Source organism: Bos indicus, chromosome 18 (assembly GCF_029378745.1).
Source record: "Bos indicus isolate NIAB-ARS_2022 breed Sahiwal x Tharparkar chromosome 18, NIAB-ARS_B.indTharparkar_mat_pri_1.0, whole genome shotgun sequence".
Taxonomy (NCBI): domain Eukaryota; kingdom Metazoa; phylum Chordata; class Mammalia; order Artiodactyla; family Bovidae; genus Bos; species Bos indicus.
The window spans coordinates 53,847,877-53,863,111 of NC_091777.1; the positions used below are offsets into that span (position 1 = coordinate 53,847,877).

Consider the following 15,235-nt stretch of genomic DNA (forward strand, 5'->3'; position numbering starts at 1 on the left):
CCCCCGGAGGTTCTAGTTGTCTGTTTATTTTAATGGAAATGAAGGCATAACATGTCCTAGAAAAATAAAGATTTAGGATACAAACTAGACACAGGGGTCAGGGTTGCCCCGGTGGTCGGGGATCTTTGGTCTGGGGCTGGACAAGGTACCGGGGACTCTAGTCCAGGAGGTGCTAACTGAGGACCCCGGCCCACACCCCCTACACCTGTGGGCAGGAAGGGCCCAGCTGGGAGGGTCCATGAGTCTCTGGGCACAGGACTGCCCGTCCTCCACCCTGGATTCCAAGCAGTTCTGAGAACGCTGAACATCAGTGGAGCTATTAATAGTGTTTCAGGGAGTGATAGGGAGAGGGCTGGGGGTAGGGGGCAGGGGAAATTCAGCCGTTCGGCAGGGCTTTCAGCTCACAGCTAGTACCAGGTCAAGGGGGGGCAGAGCCCCCGAGTCAGGATCCCCAAATCTCCCCATATAGACCAAGGAGAGGGCTGTAACAGAGGCAGCATCCTGTCCGAGGAGTGGACCTCCAGGGCACAGAGAGGTTGAGTGCCCGGCCTGGGAGGGTGTAGTGTGTGTGGGTAGACAGCAGCCGCTGTGAGGGTCCCTCCTCCCCGCCTGGATTTTGAGCACCATTGTCAGGGGAGGCCTGGGGGCCAGCGGGTCACAGTTCCAAGGGCTCTTCCACAGGCACTGACTGTAGCTGCGTCAGGACCTTGGTCTCAGCTTCCAGCCCCTCGTCCACCTCGCCCCCCGCGGTGGCCCCCAGGAGCAGCCCCTCGGGGTCAGGGTCTGGCAGCCTCAGCACGGTGTGGGGGGCCTGTGTTCCCAGCCCCTTCTCTTCCTCTAGCAGCCCCTCGGTGCCGGCGCTCAGTTCCAGCCCAGCTGGCCAGATGGGCACGGCTGCGGGCGACAGCAGCAGCCCCTCGGGCGGGGGTGCCGGGAAACTGGGCAGGAGGCCAGAGGAGTCTGGGGAGAAGGGCAGGCTAGGCGCGGAGGCAGTGGGGGTAGGGGGCGGCTGGGGTTGCTGCTGTGCAGGAAGTGCGCCTAAGGCGTGGGCCTCCGGAAGAGCGGGGCTGGTGGCCACCGGGAGGGCTCCTTCAGGCACCGAGATGGCTGTGTCCGGCTTCAGGGGCAGGGCCAGGCTAGGGGCGGGTGGCAGGACCTGGGAGACCAGCATGCTGGTGGGGAAAGTGGCGGTGAGGATGATCTTGCCCTGCTGCACGGCCACACCTGTCACAATGGGACTGCCAGACACAGGGTTGGCCAGCAGGAAGTTTCCTGTGGGGAGAGGGGGGAGCCAAGGCGCCCAAGTGAGGATGAAGCCTATGGAGGGCATGCACAGGGATTAACCAGAGGCAGAAGGAGCCCCTTCAGGGTCAGGGTGAGGCCAAGTCTTTCTGGCCTGAGCCTCAGGAGCGTCTGGGACCCGCCAGGGAAGAGCTCCCTTCCCCCCACTGCAGTCCCAGGAGGCGCACCAGCAGCACCCTCCTCCCCAAAACAAGTGCACCCCCCCACCCAGCCACCAGAAGGGGTTACCTGGGGTAGTGGCCGAAGGCAGCTGCAGCGCAGTCACGCCCACGCTGGAGTTGATCAGGTGCACGTTGGCAGGGCCCGAGGCACCAGCCACCTTCACTGGGCTGCCTGGCCCAGCTGCCAACAGCTGCAGCGGCCCCACAGCCTGGGGCAGGGTCACCACCTGTGAGGTGGGCACCACCTGGGGCAGATTCAACAGCGGGGAGGTGGGGCCCAGGCCAGCAGGGTAGCCAGGGGGTGGGGAAAGTGGCACCACTTGGGGAGCAGCCATGGAAGTCACTGGTCCTGGGGGCAGTGGAAATGTGGCTGCCGTAGAGGGGCCAGGCACCACTTGGGGCAGAGGCGTAGGGACCTCCTCTCCAGAGGGCCCTGAAGCAGTCACCTGAGCCCCCTTGGTCTCCGGGGCTTCAGGCTGAGCCTCCTCCAGTCGAACCTCCCCGGTCTGAGGGTCCAGGACCAGGGAGGTCTTGCCCTCGCTGGCCCCTTGGGGGCTAGGCTGTGGAGCAGGGGCACCCCCAGTGAGCAGCAGGGGGCCCAGGCCGGAGGCCTCGCCCAGGGCCAGGCTGTTGATGATGACGGGGCTCCCATTGAGGAGCACTGCTGGAGAGCTGCCGGCCGCCAGGAAGCTCCCATTCACCAGGATGGAGGAGGAGGCAGGGCACGGTGCGGGAGGGGAGGCCCCGGCCAGGAATATGGAGCCTGGCGCTGGGCCCTCGGCAGCCGCCGGAGCCGCCCCCCTCTCCAGGTCCTCAGGACTGCGGCTGGACTCGTCCTCAGTAGTGGGGTTTCCATCAGACTCGCTGGCCAGAGAGAGGATTGTGAGTGGTGGACTCATGCTGTGTTTCCCCTCGGGCCAGCCCCATTCCTGCCTGGAGCCAGCGGCAAAGTGCTCCGAGGAAGCACAAGCCACCCACTGCCTCCCCATGTTCCCCAGCCCAACATTTTGTGAGCAATTTCAGAGAGTTAATGAAACCTCCTCTCTCAGACCCCAGGGAGGAGTCCCTGCAAGCCTGGTCCTGATACCACTGCCCAAAGGTTCAAGCTGAACGCTGAGGGTGAGAGGGGACCCTCCTCTCCCAACTCCTCGGCTTTAGGATCCGGGAGGCTGAGCAACCGGGTTGCCCGAAGTCTCCAGAGTCCGCCTGAAAACAGCCGAGTGGCTTTGGAGACACTAAGGAGGGATTCGCCAGCTCAGTTCCCGGTGCCCAACCCCCCCTTTCCCTTCCCCCCGGGCGTCGGAGAAGGAGCAAGAGGCCGGCGCGCAGGGTGGGAGGGGAAGGGCTTGGGTTACAGGGAAACCGGAGCTGGGGAAGGTTCACGTTTCACAACAAAGACAGACGACGGACCACGCTGTTTGGGCCCTGGGGGGTGGGGCGGGAGAGACGAAGAGACAGCCGCGGTCAGGGAGGGACTGGCCGCGAAGGGGCCTGAAGAAGCCCCTACGCCCGGGAGCGAGGACAAAGGCCACTCCTTTCCCGCAGCCCCTTTTTCTCACTGCCGCCCCCAAGTCTAGCCGCGGGCGCGGATGGGATCTGGGACGGAGCCTTGAGTGGAGTAGAGGGAGGCGGTCTCCCCAGCCTCTGCGAGAGGAGCAGCGGTGTCAGGGTGGAGGGCTGGGCGAGTGCCTAGTTAATCCACGCGGATTCCTCGCGCTCGGCGGGCGCCTGAGGGTGTGAGCGGGGGGGTGTCCGAGGACAACGGGTCTGGGAGAGGGGGTACGTTCCCGGGAAAGCCGGACTAGCGCCGCCCCGGGCCCCTCACCTCTTGCAGGGCGCGCCGCCGCTGCCCCCGGTCCGGTCGCGCTGTCGTCGGTTCTTGAACCAGTTGCTGACTTGCGTGAGCGAGAGGCCGGTGAGCGTGGCCAGGCGGCGCTTCTCGTCCGGCGTGGGGTAGCGGTTGCCGCGATAGCAGGCCTTCAGCGCGGCGCGGGAGCGCTCCTTGAAGCAGTAGACGGTCTCCTCGCCGTCCCAGATGGTCTTGGGCAGCGGGAATTTCTTGCGCAGACGGTACTTGTCCACCGCGCCCAGCGCGCGGCCGCGGGCCCGCTCGGCCTCGTGGTAGCGCGCGCGCAGGTAGAGGTCCTGAAGGAAGGCGTGGTGGGCGGCGGGGAAGGGGCGGCTCTCGAGCAGCCGGTAGAGCTCGGCGTACTCGCCTCGCTGGAAGGCAACCAGGGCCCGAGCGCGCAGCACAGGATCGCTGCCACGTAGGCGCTCGGCCGGGGGCAGTGCGCCCAGGAAGCGGCTCAAGCGGCCGGCGTGACCCGCCTGTAGCAGCGCCTCGCACACGCACGCCACCTGCTCCGGCGAGAAGCGGAGCCCCGTGGGCGGCTCGGCAGTGGCCTCGGGGGGCGACCCGGGGACGCCTGGGGATCCGGGGCCCTCCACTTTCACCGCCGTTTCGCCCGCCCCGGCCCCGGCCGCCGCCGCCGCCTCACCCTCGGCCGCCTGCAAAGTCTGCAGGAGCTGGCGCGCTTCCTCCTCCTCTTCTTCGGTCGCCGCCGCCGCTACCACTGCCTCCCCCCCGGCCGCCGGCCTCGCGCTCGGCTCCGCAGGCAAGGTAGCCATGTTTTGCAACTTTGGGAAGTTCCTCCCTCCTTCTCCTCCCTCGGGCTTTCCCCAGCCCCCTCCCCCGCCCGTCTCCCCTCCCCACCCCACCCCCCACTTCGTGCTTCCCGATCTTCTCCCGCGGACCCGCGTCTCCCCTCCTCAACACCGATGCCAGGCCCAGCTCTCTACTAGGGTCTCTGTCCCAGTGTCTGTGTGTGTGCCCGTCCCCCTCCCTGTCTGTCCGTGATTCTCCCTTTGTTTTCCCTCCGCCTCAGGCCGCGCTTTTTGCCTCCCCCCGCGTGTGCCTCTGGCTCAGGGCCTCAGTTTCCCCATCGGGACAACGGAGAAGGTAACGGGCCGTCCGGGAGGGTTAAGGGCGCGAAGCCACCTCTGCCCCGAGACTAAGCTTCTGCACGCCGCCGTCTCCAGGGTCCTCCGAAGGCCCCCCTCACTCCCCATCTCGGCCCACGCTCCGCCCCTCGGAATTCCCGGCTCCGCAGGGGGGCGGGTCTGGTTGGGAGAAAGGGCGGGGGAAACGGGCTGGAAAGTTTGCAGCAACTTTTCTCGAGCCCAAGTCTCTGGAACGGATGAGCGTGGCCCGCGCAGGCGCAGTGGTAGGAGGATGGCTGCGCTAGCTGCCAGTCCAGCCCGCCTCTTCAACGCTGTCGAACGGCACAGCTGGGCCACAGCTGGACAATGGGCGGTGCCTCCGAGGGGCCTGCTCGTCTTCTCCTATTGGCCGGCTTCCTAGGCCACGCCCCCAGCCCTACCCCCCACCCGATTCGTCCGCTTCGCCTCCCGCTAGCTTCCTGCCAGGCCATTGGCCGCCTCCGCTCGCCTTCCGATTGGCCCGCTGAGCAGCGTCTTGCCCTCGACTCAAGCTGCGGACCCCAAGGAATTTCAGAAGTTTGGGCAGACGGAAGGGACTTTTATTCGCGAGGATCGGGGGTGGGGGTCCTAGGTGGGGAAAGACAATAAATATCGAGGAATGTCGGGGTCTCAGTGCATCCAAAACGTGGATTAGGGTGCTGGGGTCCTGGAGCCTGTCAGCGGGTCAGAGGAAAGGTCAATAAATACCCAAACTGCCGAGGCGGATGGAGCCGGCGGGCTCCGAGAGCAGCGCATGTGAGAAGGAGGGCGCGAGAATCCCGGAAAAAGCGGGGCTGTCAAAAACAACGATTCCCAAGAAAGCAGGCGGAGCTCGCGCTAGACTTTCGCTGCGGAAAGAGAGCCTTCCTGAGGGGGCGGGGCCTCATGCACAAGGAAGATTTGTGGTTTGCGAGCCAATGTGGGTGGGGGTGCCTGGAGGGTGAGAAACAGATGGGCCCTGGCCCTGCTGCCTTCTGTAGGTCGCAGCTTGCCCATCCACGTCGGGGGCCTCAGCTAGGCAGGCGGAAGAGGTCCGCGATCCCCCCAGCAGCAGCAGCAGCAGCAGCAGCAGCAGCATTCCCCGCTACAAGCCTCCCTGGAGCCGCAGCCCCAGCTCCTCCCTCCCCGGCCGCCAGGGGGCGGGCCCGGATCACGGGGCTGAATCTGGAGCGGAGACCCACGCTCAGAGTGTTGTGAACTGGGAGGAGATGGGAGGGGCTTCTGGGCCCTGCCTTGGTCACCCAACCCTCCAGCAGAGCCCGAGTGTAGAACAGGCTCGGGTTCTAGGGTTCAGGCGGAGAAGGCGGCTCCCGGGCGGGGTCAGACTGCGGTGAGATGGCCGGCGCAGGCCACCAACCCAATGCAGCCCAGGGCGGCGGCAACAGCCAGAGCAGCGGCGAACAGGAGCAAGGAACGCGCCTCCGATAGGTCAGGCCTAGGGACCTGCAGGGAGAGGGCGAGGGTCAGCACCCAGCGACGCGAGCCTCTGATTGGCTCCCGGGACTTGCCCCGCCTACGCCTAAGAGGGTCCACAACCCCCGGCACCCGCCCCGCCCCCCTCACAGGGCGGGTAGCTCTGGTTGGCCGGCTCGCAAACCTAAGTCTTGTCCGAACTCATTATTGGCTGCTTCCTAGAGACCTGTGTTGATTGGCTGCCCGAGACCCCTCCCCTCCCCACCAATGGCCGAGCCCCGCAGAGGCGCTGCTAAGCAGAGGCGACTTCGGGTACGTGGAGCTGGGCGGGGGCGCGCGGCGGGCGGGCGTGAGCAGCCGGACGTACCCTGGCAGGGAGCAGCAGGTGGCGGCGGTGCATGGGGCCTGGCCCCACCAGCGGGCATTGGCCCAGAGCCACGGCCGGGGGGCCATCTAGCTGGAGAGAGAAGGGACAGGTGACCCGATCTGAGCCCAGCTCGGCCCGGCCGCCCTCGGCGGTGGGAGAGAGACAGCGAGGGGAGTCGAGGTCAGAGAGGTTATCTAGGGAGACCCCAAATGGGATATCCCGAATGGGGATATGGTGAGAAGCCTAAACGAGGGAGATCTGGTCGATGTGGGGTGAATAGAGAATATCTACTGGCTGCAACCACAAAGAGAGGGGAGCCCTAAATCTGGATGGGGGTACGGGGTGACAGAGACAGGGGCAGCAGACAGGGGCAGCAGGCTTGACGCAGGGGAAAAAGAGGGGTCTTACATGGGAAGGTGGATCCGTAGCCCGGGGACTGGGGACCCCCGTGACAGCTGGAAGGAGAAGAGAGAGGCGTAGGGCGCGTGGAGGGACGACGAGGGCGGTGGCGCGGCGTGCCCCAGCCTGGCCCCTCGCCCTCCCCCAGGTGTGTACACCTGCCGAGGGCCCACCTCCCCCGGGCACCTCAGGGAAGGGGGCGGGTGAGGGACTCGCCTGCGGCTCCCCCGGCCTGAAGCAACTCCATCCTCTCCTGCAGCTGCCGGACGTGCGCCTCCAGGTCGCGGTTCCGAGCCTGGGCCTCGCGGAGTTGACTGCGGGGAGGTGAGGACCGTGAGCCCTTGAGGCTCTGGCTTGAGAGGCTGCTAAAGGTGGTGACTGCCCCCGGGCCCCGACCCCGACCCCGACCCCGACCTGGCGAAGTTCTGGTTGGCCTTATGGATGGCCGCTAGCTCCTGGCTCAGGCTCTGCCGGGTCAGCACCTCCTCCTCCAGGGCCTCCTGGAGCTCCCGCAGCGTCACCTCCGGCTCTGCCACCGCCTCCGGAATGGTCTCCGGAACTGCCGCTTCAGCCTGGGTATGGAAACGAGGCTTAGGGTGGCCTGAGGCCTGGGGAGCATTCAAGGCTTGAGCATAGATTGCAGGACTGGGGTCCTCCCTTGACCTCTATTCCTGCACCCCCTAGATCCTTCTGGAATCTCCACAGCTCCACAGTGATCCAGACTCCCTTCTTTGGAGGGGTAATGCCAGCCCAGTCCTACTCATCTCCAGCCTTTACTCTGGTCTCCTCCCATCCACACCAAAACCAAAGGTCTGTTCCTACAACACTGCCCAACTTGACCAGGTCCCTCCTCTGCTCAGATTGTCTCCAGCCCCAGAGCCCTCAGGAGGAGGCACACCACACTGAAAGGCCCTGTCTGGTGTGCCTGGGCTGGCCTCAGCCACCCCACTCCTCATTCTTCACTGTCCTTTCTCCTGGAACAGTGCAGCCTTGCTACACTCCTTTCACATTTAAGAGCAAAATCAGCTGGTTCCCACCTCAGAGCCCTTACTCTTAAGGTTCTCTTTGCTTTTCCTCCTTCTCCGGGGCTTCCCCTCCCTTGAGAGTCCCCCTCCATGCATTAGAAATTAGAACTCAGTGACCTGTTCTAATTTCTTTGTGAGGGTCACGTCTGACCAAAGTAGCCTTGTCTCCACTTGGTCTTCCACCCCTTTCTATTGAGGAAGTTCCCAGGAGGTCCAGCATTCCACGGCACACGGTATCCCCAAAGGCCTTCCCTTCTCATCCCTCACTGACTCTCCTCCAGGGACTCACCGTTTCCTCTAGTGGGGGCACTGTGGGTTCCAGGCTGGGCTCTTGCAATGGCTCAGGCAATGGCTCAGCCTCCAGTTCCATGGGCGTGGAGCCTAGGATCTCATCATCCCTGAGGAGAGGAGGTGGCCAAGGGGTGGGAGGGTGAACTGGCCTCACCCCAGAGGCTGCTTATCCCCTGGGTTTAGAGGCAGGACAACCTAGCCTATGCCCTGGGGCAGCCAGACCTGAAGTCTCTGTGGTTTAAGGAGGGGGAGAGGCAGAGTGAAGGGGACAAATTGCCAGGCTGGGGGTTGGGGGTGGGGCAGGGACAGGTCCTCCTCTTGTTAGGAAAAGGCCAGCCCCTGGCATGGCCTCAGGCCCCTGGAAGCCGAGCTTCCCTTCTTTGGGAACCTGGAGTCAAGACACCCATGTTCTAAGATCTTCCTTTCCCCTCCGTCTCCATGTCCCTTTCTCAGGCCCCTCTCCTTAGGGACTAAGGAAGTGAGGGGCACACTGCCCAGCTCTGGCAACCTCCAAAGAGGTGGTCTTCAGATTGGGTGTGGGATCCCAAGACTGACAGTAGAGAGCAGCCTACCCCCTCAGACCCAGGTGCTGGGAGGAAGACAGACCCTCCCAAGGAATATGAAATTGCAATAAAAGTGATGTTCCCTCCAACTCAGCAGTCCCTCTTACGGAACTGGTCCTCAAGGACCCAATGACCCTGGACGAGGATAAAGACCTTTGCCAAGACCAATTCGTGGCTGTTCATTCAGCTTAGGTCAGGACAGAAAGGCTGGTTGACTAAGTCCTGCCGGTCCAGTGGGGAGAGCACTCCCCAGCAGGTCAGGATTGTGTGGTAGTTTGTTCGTGATAAGAAATGGCATTTGCAGTACATTGTCCAATAACAGAACGTGTTAGAATACAGCATGTTCCCACAGTTGTTAAGGAGGTGTGTGTGTGTGAGCCAGGGACCGCTGCTGCTGGCGGGCTTTGTCTGATATAATTGTGATAGGCAAATGTATTATTTGCAGAATCAATGTTTTAAAAAGGCTTTGTGGTTATGTAATTCAATGAGTCTGTGTTCTTTTAAGACTGACTTAACAATTCTAAACTCCTTATTTTCTAAGACTGTGAGGTCCCATGACTGTACACTAGACATGGAAAAGTGGAAAGTGAGAAGATTCTGCAAGGCCAAGTCTGTGACTCTGAGGTTTTACAACTGAATCTAAATTTCAAAGTTCTCATGGTCTGAGAATTTAAGGTCTTGCAACTCTGGGCTCCTAAAAGTCTTTACTTCCCAAGACGATAAGGTTCCAAGATTGACCCTGCAAGTCTCCTGGGCGCCATCAAGGCAGGATGTGATAACCTGGAGCAGCCCCCAGGGCCTCTTGGAGGGACTTTCCCCCTCCCCCATCCACTCCTCTCAGGCTGCAAAGGGGCCATGCTTACCTGAGGGCCATGCAGGAGTAGGAGTAGCCCACGAAAGGCAGGTGGACGCCCAGCGGCATGCCTTCCTGCATGTCTGACAGCGTCTCCTAGGCAAGAGAAACACAGATGTGAGGTGAGCAGCAGCTGTCAGGACTGGCCCCTCACCCATTCCCAGTGTTGGCTGAAGTGCCCACCACTCCCCACCCCAGCCCGGGGTCTATCCAAAGTGGACTCCACGTAATTTTACTACATCCTGCTGCTTCCTTCAGGGCACTTGCCACAGTAAAGGTATATCTTCTCCTAACTGTAAGTAGAGGAGGGTGGGGACCAGGGCTGATTTGGTCCATAAGTGTCCCCAGTAGTGTCCAGTACAAGGGCAGTCAGACAGAGCAAGCCTGGGAGAGCTTGTACCAACAGCTGAGGGAGAGAAGGCCTAAGGAAGGGAGGGGGGTTCCTCTATGGTGCTTTCTCACCTCTCATCCTTCCAGGTCACGTAGCCCCCTCCTCCAGGAAGCCCTCCAGGACCTTTCATGCTGCATCAGGAGGTGCGCCCCCTGCACCTCCCCGCCCGTCTCAGACCTGATCTCTCTGGGGCGTCACTGTCAGGGACAAGTCTGGGTCTCCCACTGGACTGTGAGTCTAGGTCACTGCTGGCTTCCCAGTACTCGGCCCCCACAGAGCAGGGGTTCTGGGGAAGCACTTATTTCAGGACCCCAGGAGGAGGGTACTCTCCTAACCTCAGTGTTATGGCGGAGGTATGAGGGGTACCTTCTGCAGAGCTGGGGTCGCAGGTACCTACCCCGCCCCCGCTCACCATGGCAGTGAGCCCGTCCTCCACCATATCGAAGTTGCACGTGTCCGTGGCACCCTCGAAATCTGGCGTGAAAGGGGGAACGCTGTCTCGGAGGCTGTCCCATTCAAGACCAAAGAAGAAAGGATGCTTCCGGAAATCCCCTGCTCCGTTCCGGCCCAGGCGCACCTCCGGGGGACACAGCAGCTGCTGGATGAGGTCTCGAGCCTCCTCGGGGACGCCTGTGTCGGCCAGCGGGAGAGAGAGGTGCTCCTGCTCGGAAGGGGCAGGGAAGAGGGGCTGTTACCTGGGAGCCTTTGCGGAGAGGTCACAGGCTCCCCGGGCGGTGCTCACCCTGTAGTGCACAATCTTGCCGTAGGTCTCGGCGGTGGAGTCGGCGTAGAAGGGCGTCTGCCCGTAGAACATTTCATAGGCGAACACGCCCAGCGCCCACCAGTCACACTCGGGCCCGTAGCTGCCAGTCCCCGGCCCGCCGCCCACCGCCTGCAGGATCTCGGGAGACAAGTAGTCCGGGGTGCCCACAGCCACCAGCGACCGCACCTGAGCCAACAGGACCATAGCTGAGCTTGGCCCCGCTCCTCCAATCTCTGACTCCGCCTCCTCCTAACCTCGACCCTGCAGCTTAGTCCCTCCTTCTGCCTGTTCTAACACCGAGCCCCCACAAGCAGGCTTAGTCCTGGTCTCCTCTTTCCCCTCCATATCTGGTCCTGCCCTCACACTGGCTCGGCCTGCACGCCTCAGGCCCGCCCCACACCCTGCCCCTCCGGTTCCGTCCTCCACCCCGACCCCACCCCTTATTGGTCGCTGGAGCTGCCCCAGGACCGACACACGGCTCACCGTTCCATCCGCCCGCAACTTGAGGCAGGAGCCGAAGTCGGCCAAGCGGATGTGGCCGCAGCGGTCCAGCAGGATGTTGTCCGGCTTGATGTCCCTGTGCGGAGGGAAGAAGGAAGGGGAGGGGGATACGCGAGCTTCTCTCTCGTCGTCTCACCAGGCCCCACCCTCTGAAGGATCACAGCTCTCCGATTCCCGCGCCCCTGGGCCCCGGCAACGCCCACCTGTGCACGTAGCCCAGCCGGTGCACCGAGTCTATGGCCATGACAATCTCGGCCAGGTAGAAGCGCGCCATCTCGGCCGGTATCCGCTCCCCAAACTTGCTCAGCAGCGTTAGCAGGTCCCCGCCCACGTAGTACTCCATGACAAGGTACTGGGAGGGGGCGTGTTATGGGGGTCGGTACCCCGACTGGGCACCGATCTCTGACATCCCAGGACAAAGACTCCCAGAGACGCCCCATCCCTGGGCAGAGACCCCGCAGGCGCAGCCACCAGAGATTTCCCAGGCCAAAACAGACACCCTCCACCACCCTCAATCCTCGTTCCTCCAGGATGTCACTAGACAGAAATTCACTCCCCACCAAGAGAGTCAGGGAGAAAGATAACCCAAAGACCTTTCCCGATGTCCAGAATATGGAACCCACAGTCGCCCAGCCCGGGGCTCACCAGGTAGTTCTCGTCCTGGAAGGCGAAGTGCAGCTGCGTGATCCAGCGCTGGTCCCCGTTCACCAATACGTCCCTCTCTTCGCGGAAGCAAGACACCTGCGGGACACCCGGAGCTGAAGCGGGCGGGGAAGGGGGCGACGCAAGGGGGGATCCTCAGTACCCTGCCCACCCAGCCCGGCCCTCACCTCGCCTCTCTTCAGCATGTCCCACTTATTCATGATCTTCATAGCATACACCTGGCCCGTCTGCTTCATCTTCACCACCGCCACCTGAAGGCCCAAACAGGGTAACGGGGCGGAGGTGGACAGGAGACACCCGGCTCGCGGGGGTAGGACTCCGCCCGTAACCCGGCCCAGGAGTGGCCCCGCCCCCACAAGCCACGCCCGTTGGCCTCAAGCCTCGCCTTAGGCTCTAAACTCAGTCATTCATCACTTTCTCAGGCCTGTCTCCTACGTCCCCCTCCCACTGTAGGAAAAGGCAGGTTCCAGCCCCACTGAGCTGCCTTGGCTGCTCCAGGCTCACCTCGCTGAACGCCCCGCGTCCGATCACCTTCAAAATCTCGAAGTCATCTCTCTGCAGCCGGACCTCCTTAAGCCTCGCCGCGATGGGCTCCACTGGAGGCGTGGAGGGAACCAGAATCACAGGGACTGACATTGGAGACGAGGCAGTCCCACCCTCCGTCCCCTGTCCTTGCCTCTCCCCTGAGGGCTCTCTGCCTCCTTCTTCACATAAACGTTTTGTGAGGTTTGGGGGGCCCTAAACTGCCCTCCTATGAAGAGAGGTGTGATGTCTGTGAACCCCTTTCTGGGACAGACATTAGGCCAGAGGGCTCTCCGGGGTGCAGGATGAACGGGTTGAGGTAACAAGTCTGCTGAAAGCAGTCTGTGATAACCAGAGAGAGAAGAAACAGGCCCAGTTCACAGAGCTCCTGGGGCTTCAGTCCCTACTCCCGGTGACCTGGCCCACCCCCAGCGCACTCTCTCATTCAGTCTGTCTTGCGTTATGGCCCAGAGCCTGCAATTTAATCCAGCACCTTAGGCTCAGATACAGGTGGCTTGTGGCCCACACTTTGGGAAATCCCAAGTTTAGGGTTGGGGCCAGGAGAAGGAACAGGAGAAGGAGATGAAGCCAGCGTGGATCTACAGCCTGGGCACCAGAGCTGCAGACGCAGTCAAATGCGTTCTCTCTGTGTTCTCAACTCCAGGAGGAGGTTTTACTATCACTCCTTATCTACAGATAGGGAACCAAGACCCAAGACAGGTGAAGTCCTCTGCCCAAGGTTCTAGAGCCAGCAATGTGGTAGAGGGCAGTTTGGGAGAGAGAGGGCAGAGGGTGGAGGCAGGAGACTCAGGGGCAGGGGGACAGGGAGGCCTGGAAGAGGCTGGGAGCCTCCGAGGCAGGAGAGAGAGGGAGATGGGTACAGCTAAGGATGAGGGAAGATACTGTGGGTTACGGAGAGGGTTTGGGGTTTGGGGTTCGGGGAGAGTGGGCCGGCCGGGAGGCAGCAGCCAGGGCCCAGGATGGGGGAGGGAGGAGAGAGCCAAGACATTGAGCCCTTTTAAGGCAGCGGGAACCCAGGCCCCCTCCCCCGCCCCGGCAGCCTGGCAGGGGAGGGGCCGCAGGATGCTGCCCGGGCCACAAAAGGAGCGCTCCTTACAGGAGTTCTGATTCCTGTCCCCGCCTCAGGTCTCAGTTTATCCTGCAGCAAGAAGGGGGCTGAGAGAGTTACTAAGGGCTGGGGGGATGTGGGGAGAAGGTTCTCCCAGAGGCCAAGTACTTGGCCTCCACCTTCCCGTCTGCAAAATGAGAAGGAGAGAAGCAGGGCCTGGGTCAGAAAGAGATGGACACGAGAGGGAGCAGAAGGCAGAGAGAGAGGACACAGGGACAGGGACAGGGACACACAGGGTCCCAGGACCAGGAGCAGGCTACTGAGGGCCAGAATGGCAGATGTGAGAGAGACAGAAACCTGAGTGCACCAGAGCCCTGGCCAGGAAAGGCTGAAGGCAGACGAAGCAGGAGGCTGAGGCTAAACCATCTTCCCTGTGGACCTGTCTCCAGGGGAACACTCAGCCAGAAGGGACTTGAGTGGGGGGGGGGGGGCATGCAGCACGGAACCTGCAGAGAAAGTGGGCCCTCCCAGAAGAACCCTGGTTGTTCCTCCTCCAACCAGGGGGTGCTGGGTGATGCCTGTCTACAGAGCTGGTTCTCCCTGGGGCCTGAGTCATCGCGCCCTCCCAGGGCCTGGGCACCTGTTGGGGCAGCTGGAGAGGCTGGCGCCGAACACCTGCCCGTCGGCCGCGCCCCTGGCAGCTGCCCTGTTCTGTCTCTCCCACTCCCCCTGCACTCTGGCAGGGTGGAGGGCCATGGAGCCCATTTTGGTGGTGGTGGGGAGTTCCCTAGGAGACAGGGCTCCCCAGCAGGTCCCTAGGCCTAGACTCGGGGAGGGGGTACAGGGGGGCCACAAGAGGCAGCGCCCAGCCCAGCTGACCATGGCGCCCAAGTCTTGGTTCTGAGTCATGGCTACCCTGGCCTCTGCTGACCCCGCTCTGCCCTGCCCAGTGGGGCACAGGGGGAGGCACACGTCGCCCCAAGTTCTGGGCTCCTGAATGGGAAGCTCGCCCTATGTCCATCCTGCCCCCAGCAACCAGCCCAGACCCACCTCCTCCCTCTGCCCTGCCCCCATCCCCAAACCTGGGCCGGGGGGAGGGGGTGGAGGGTGGAGAAGCCCCTGCAGAAAGGTGGGCACTCACCCCACTCCAAGAAGTCGGCCACATACTTGTCCTGGGCCAAGTCGGAGGCGCCCAGCTCCTGGTGGACGCCCAGGAGAAGGTCGAGCAGGGGCTCCAGCCCCAGGAAGCCGGGGTCCAGGACCAGCTGCTGGAGCCGCCTCAGCCGCACCTCGGCTGACATGTCGGGCAGGCAGCACCATGGCCCCCTCCCCGGGCCCAGGGCTCAGGGTCCTCCCGTCACGGGGCCTGAAGGGCCCTGTGAGGGCCCCGGCCGCATGTCTGCCTGTCCCTGGCTGTCCCCTGGGCCTCTCTGGCCACTTCTCTCCGCTGGCTGCTCCCTTTCTCCCCACCCCTCGGGCCGGCCCCCTCCAGCCTCCTGGCCTTAACCCCTCACAAGCCAGGGCCCCCCCACTCCCACCTCCCCGGGCCCCTCAGAAAGCTTCAGCATGAGGTGGGGGGCAGTGGAGAATCTCAACCCTCAAACTCTCCCCCTCCCCCACTGAAAAGGCCCGGCACAGGTGTGACCGATGGCAGAGATGAGCCCTCCCATTCCCCGGAGGGGACCAATTGAGGTTCAGAGTGATCTGGTAACACCCCTCCCAAGCTCTGGAGCTGGGAGGGGAGAAAAAGGGGTGAGGCCTGGGAAGGGGGGGCTGGAGGCCAGGGCAGCTTTGCGGGTGACTCAGCCAAGGATTCAGACTTTGGGACGGTTTAAATTTAGCCCTCAGGCCCTCTGTTTTACACTGCCCCCTTTTTTTTTTTTTTTGGGCAGGAGGTGGGGAAGGGGCGGTGAGAGAATTGGGAATGGAGGCCCTCAGCAGCCAGGACCAGGGGTGACCCACTGGCCAAAGCT

The 15,235-nt window shown here is 62.8% G+C and overlaps 2 protein-coding genes and 1 long non-coding RNA gene across 13 annotated transcripts; 1 reads left to right on the top strand and 2 right to left on the bottom strand.

The window, feature by feature from the left end:
* Window positions 1-6: 6 nt before the first annotated feature.
* Window positions 7-4,129, bottom strand: SIX5 (SIX homeobox 5). Its single transcript, XM_019979246.2, has 3 exons — window positions 3,289-4,129; window positions 1,531-2,327; window positions 7-1,272 (listed from the first exon to the last, which is right to left on the bottom strand). Exons 1-3 carry the CDS (start codon window positions 4,089-4,091, stop codon window positions 656-658), a joined length of 2,217 nt encoding a protein of 738 aa, XP_019834805.2. The 5' UTR covers window positions 4,092-4,129; the 3' UTR covers window positions 7-655.
* Window positions 3,897-5,065, top strand: LOC109572464 (uncharacterized). The gene is made up of 2 exons (XR_002182801.2): window positions 3,897-4,083; window positions 4,349-5,065. It is a non-coding gene; the product is annotated as an uncharacterized lncRNA (long non-coding RNA).
* On the bottom strand, window positions 4,981-14,717 carry DMPK (DM1 protein kinase). 11 transcript variants are annotated; one of them, XM_019979248.2, is made up of 15 exons: window positions 14,404-14,717; window positions 12,176-12,300; window positions 11,839-11,922; window positions 11,654-11,749; window positions 11,212-11,360; window positions 10,991-11,084; window positions 10,487-10,693; window positions 10,157-10,405; window positions 9,364-9,449; window positions 7,936-8,044; window positions 7,036-7,193; window positions 6,838-6,935; window positions 6,631-6,677; window positions 6,223-6,308; window positions 4,981-5,885 (listed from the first exon to the last, which is right to left on the bottom strand). In XM_019979248.2, exons 1-15 carry the CDS (start codon window positions 14,561-14,563, stop codon window positions 5,726-5,728), a joined length of 1,908 nt encoding a protein of 635 aa, XP_019834807.2. In that variant the 5' UTR covers window positions 14,564-14,717; the 3' UTR covers window positions 4,981-5,725. The 11 variants fall into 11 exon arrangements, with proteins under 11 accessions (XP_019834807.2, XP_019834811.2, XP_019834806.2 ...); XM_019979252.2 differs by having other exon boundaries at window positions 12,176-12,267; window positions 14,404-14,716; XM_019979247.2 differs by having other exon boundaries at window positions 10,142-10,405; window positions 14,404-14,716.
* Window positions 14,718-15,235: the final 518 nt, after the last annotated feature.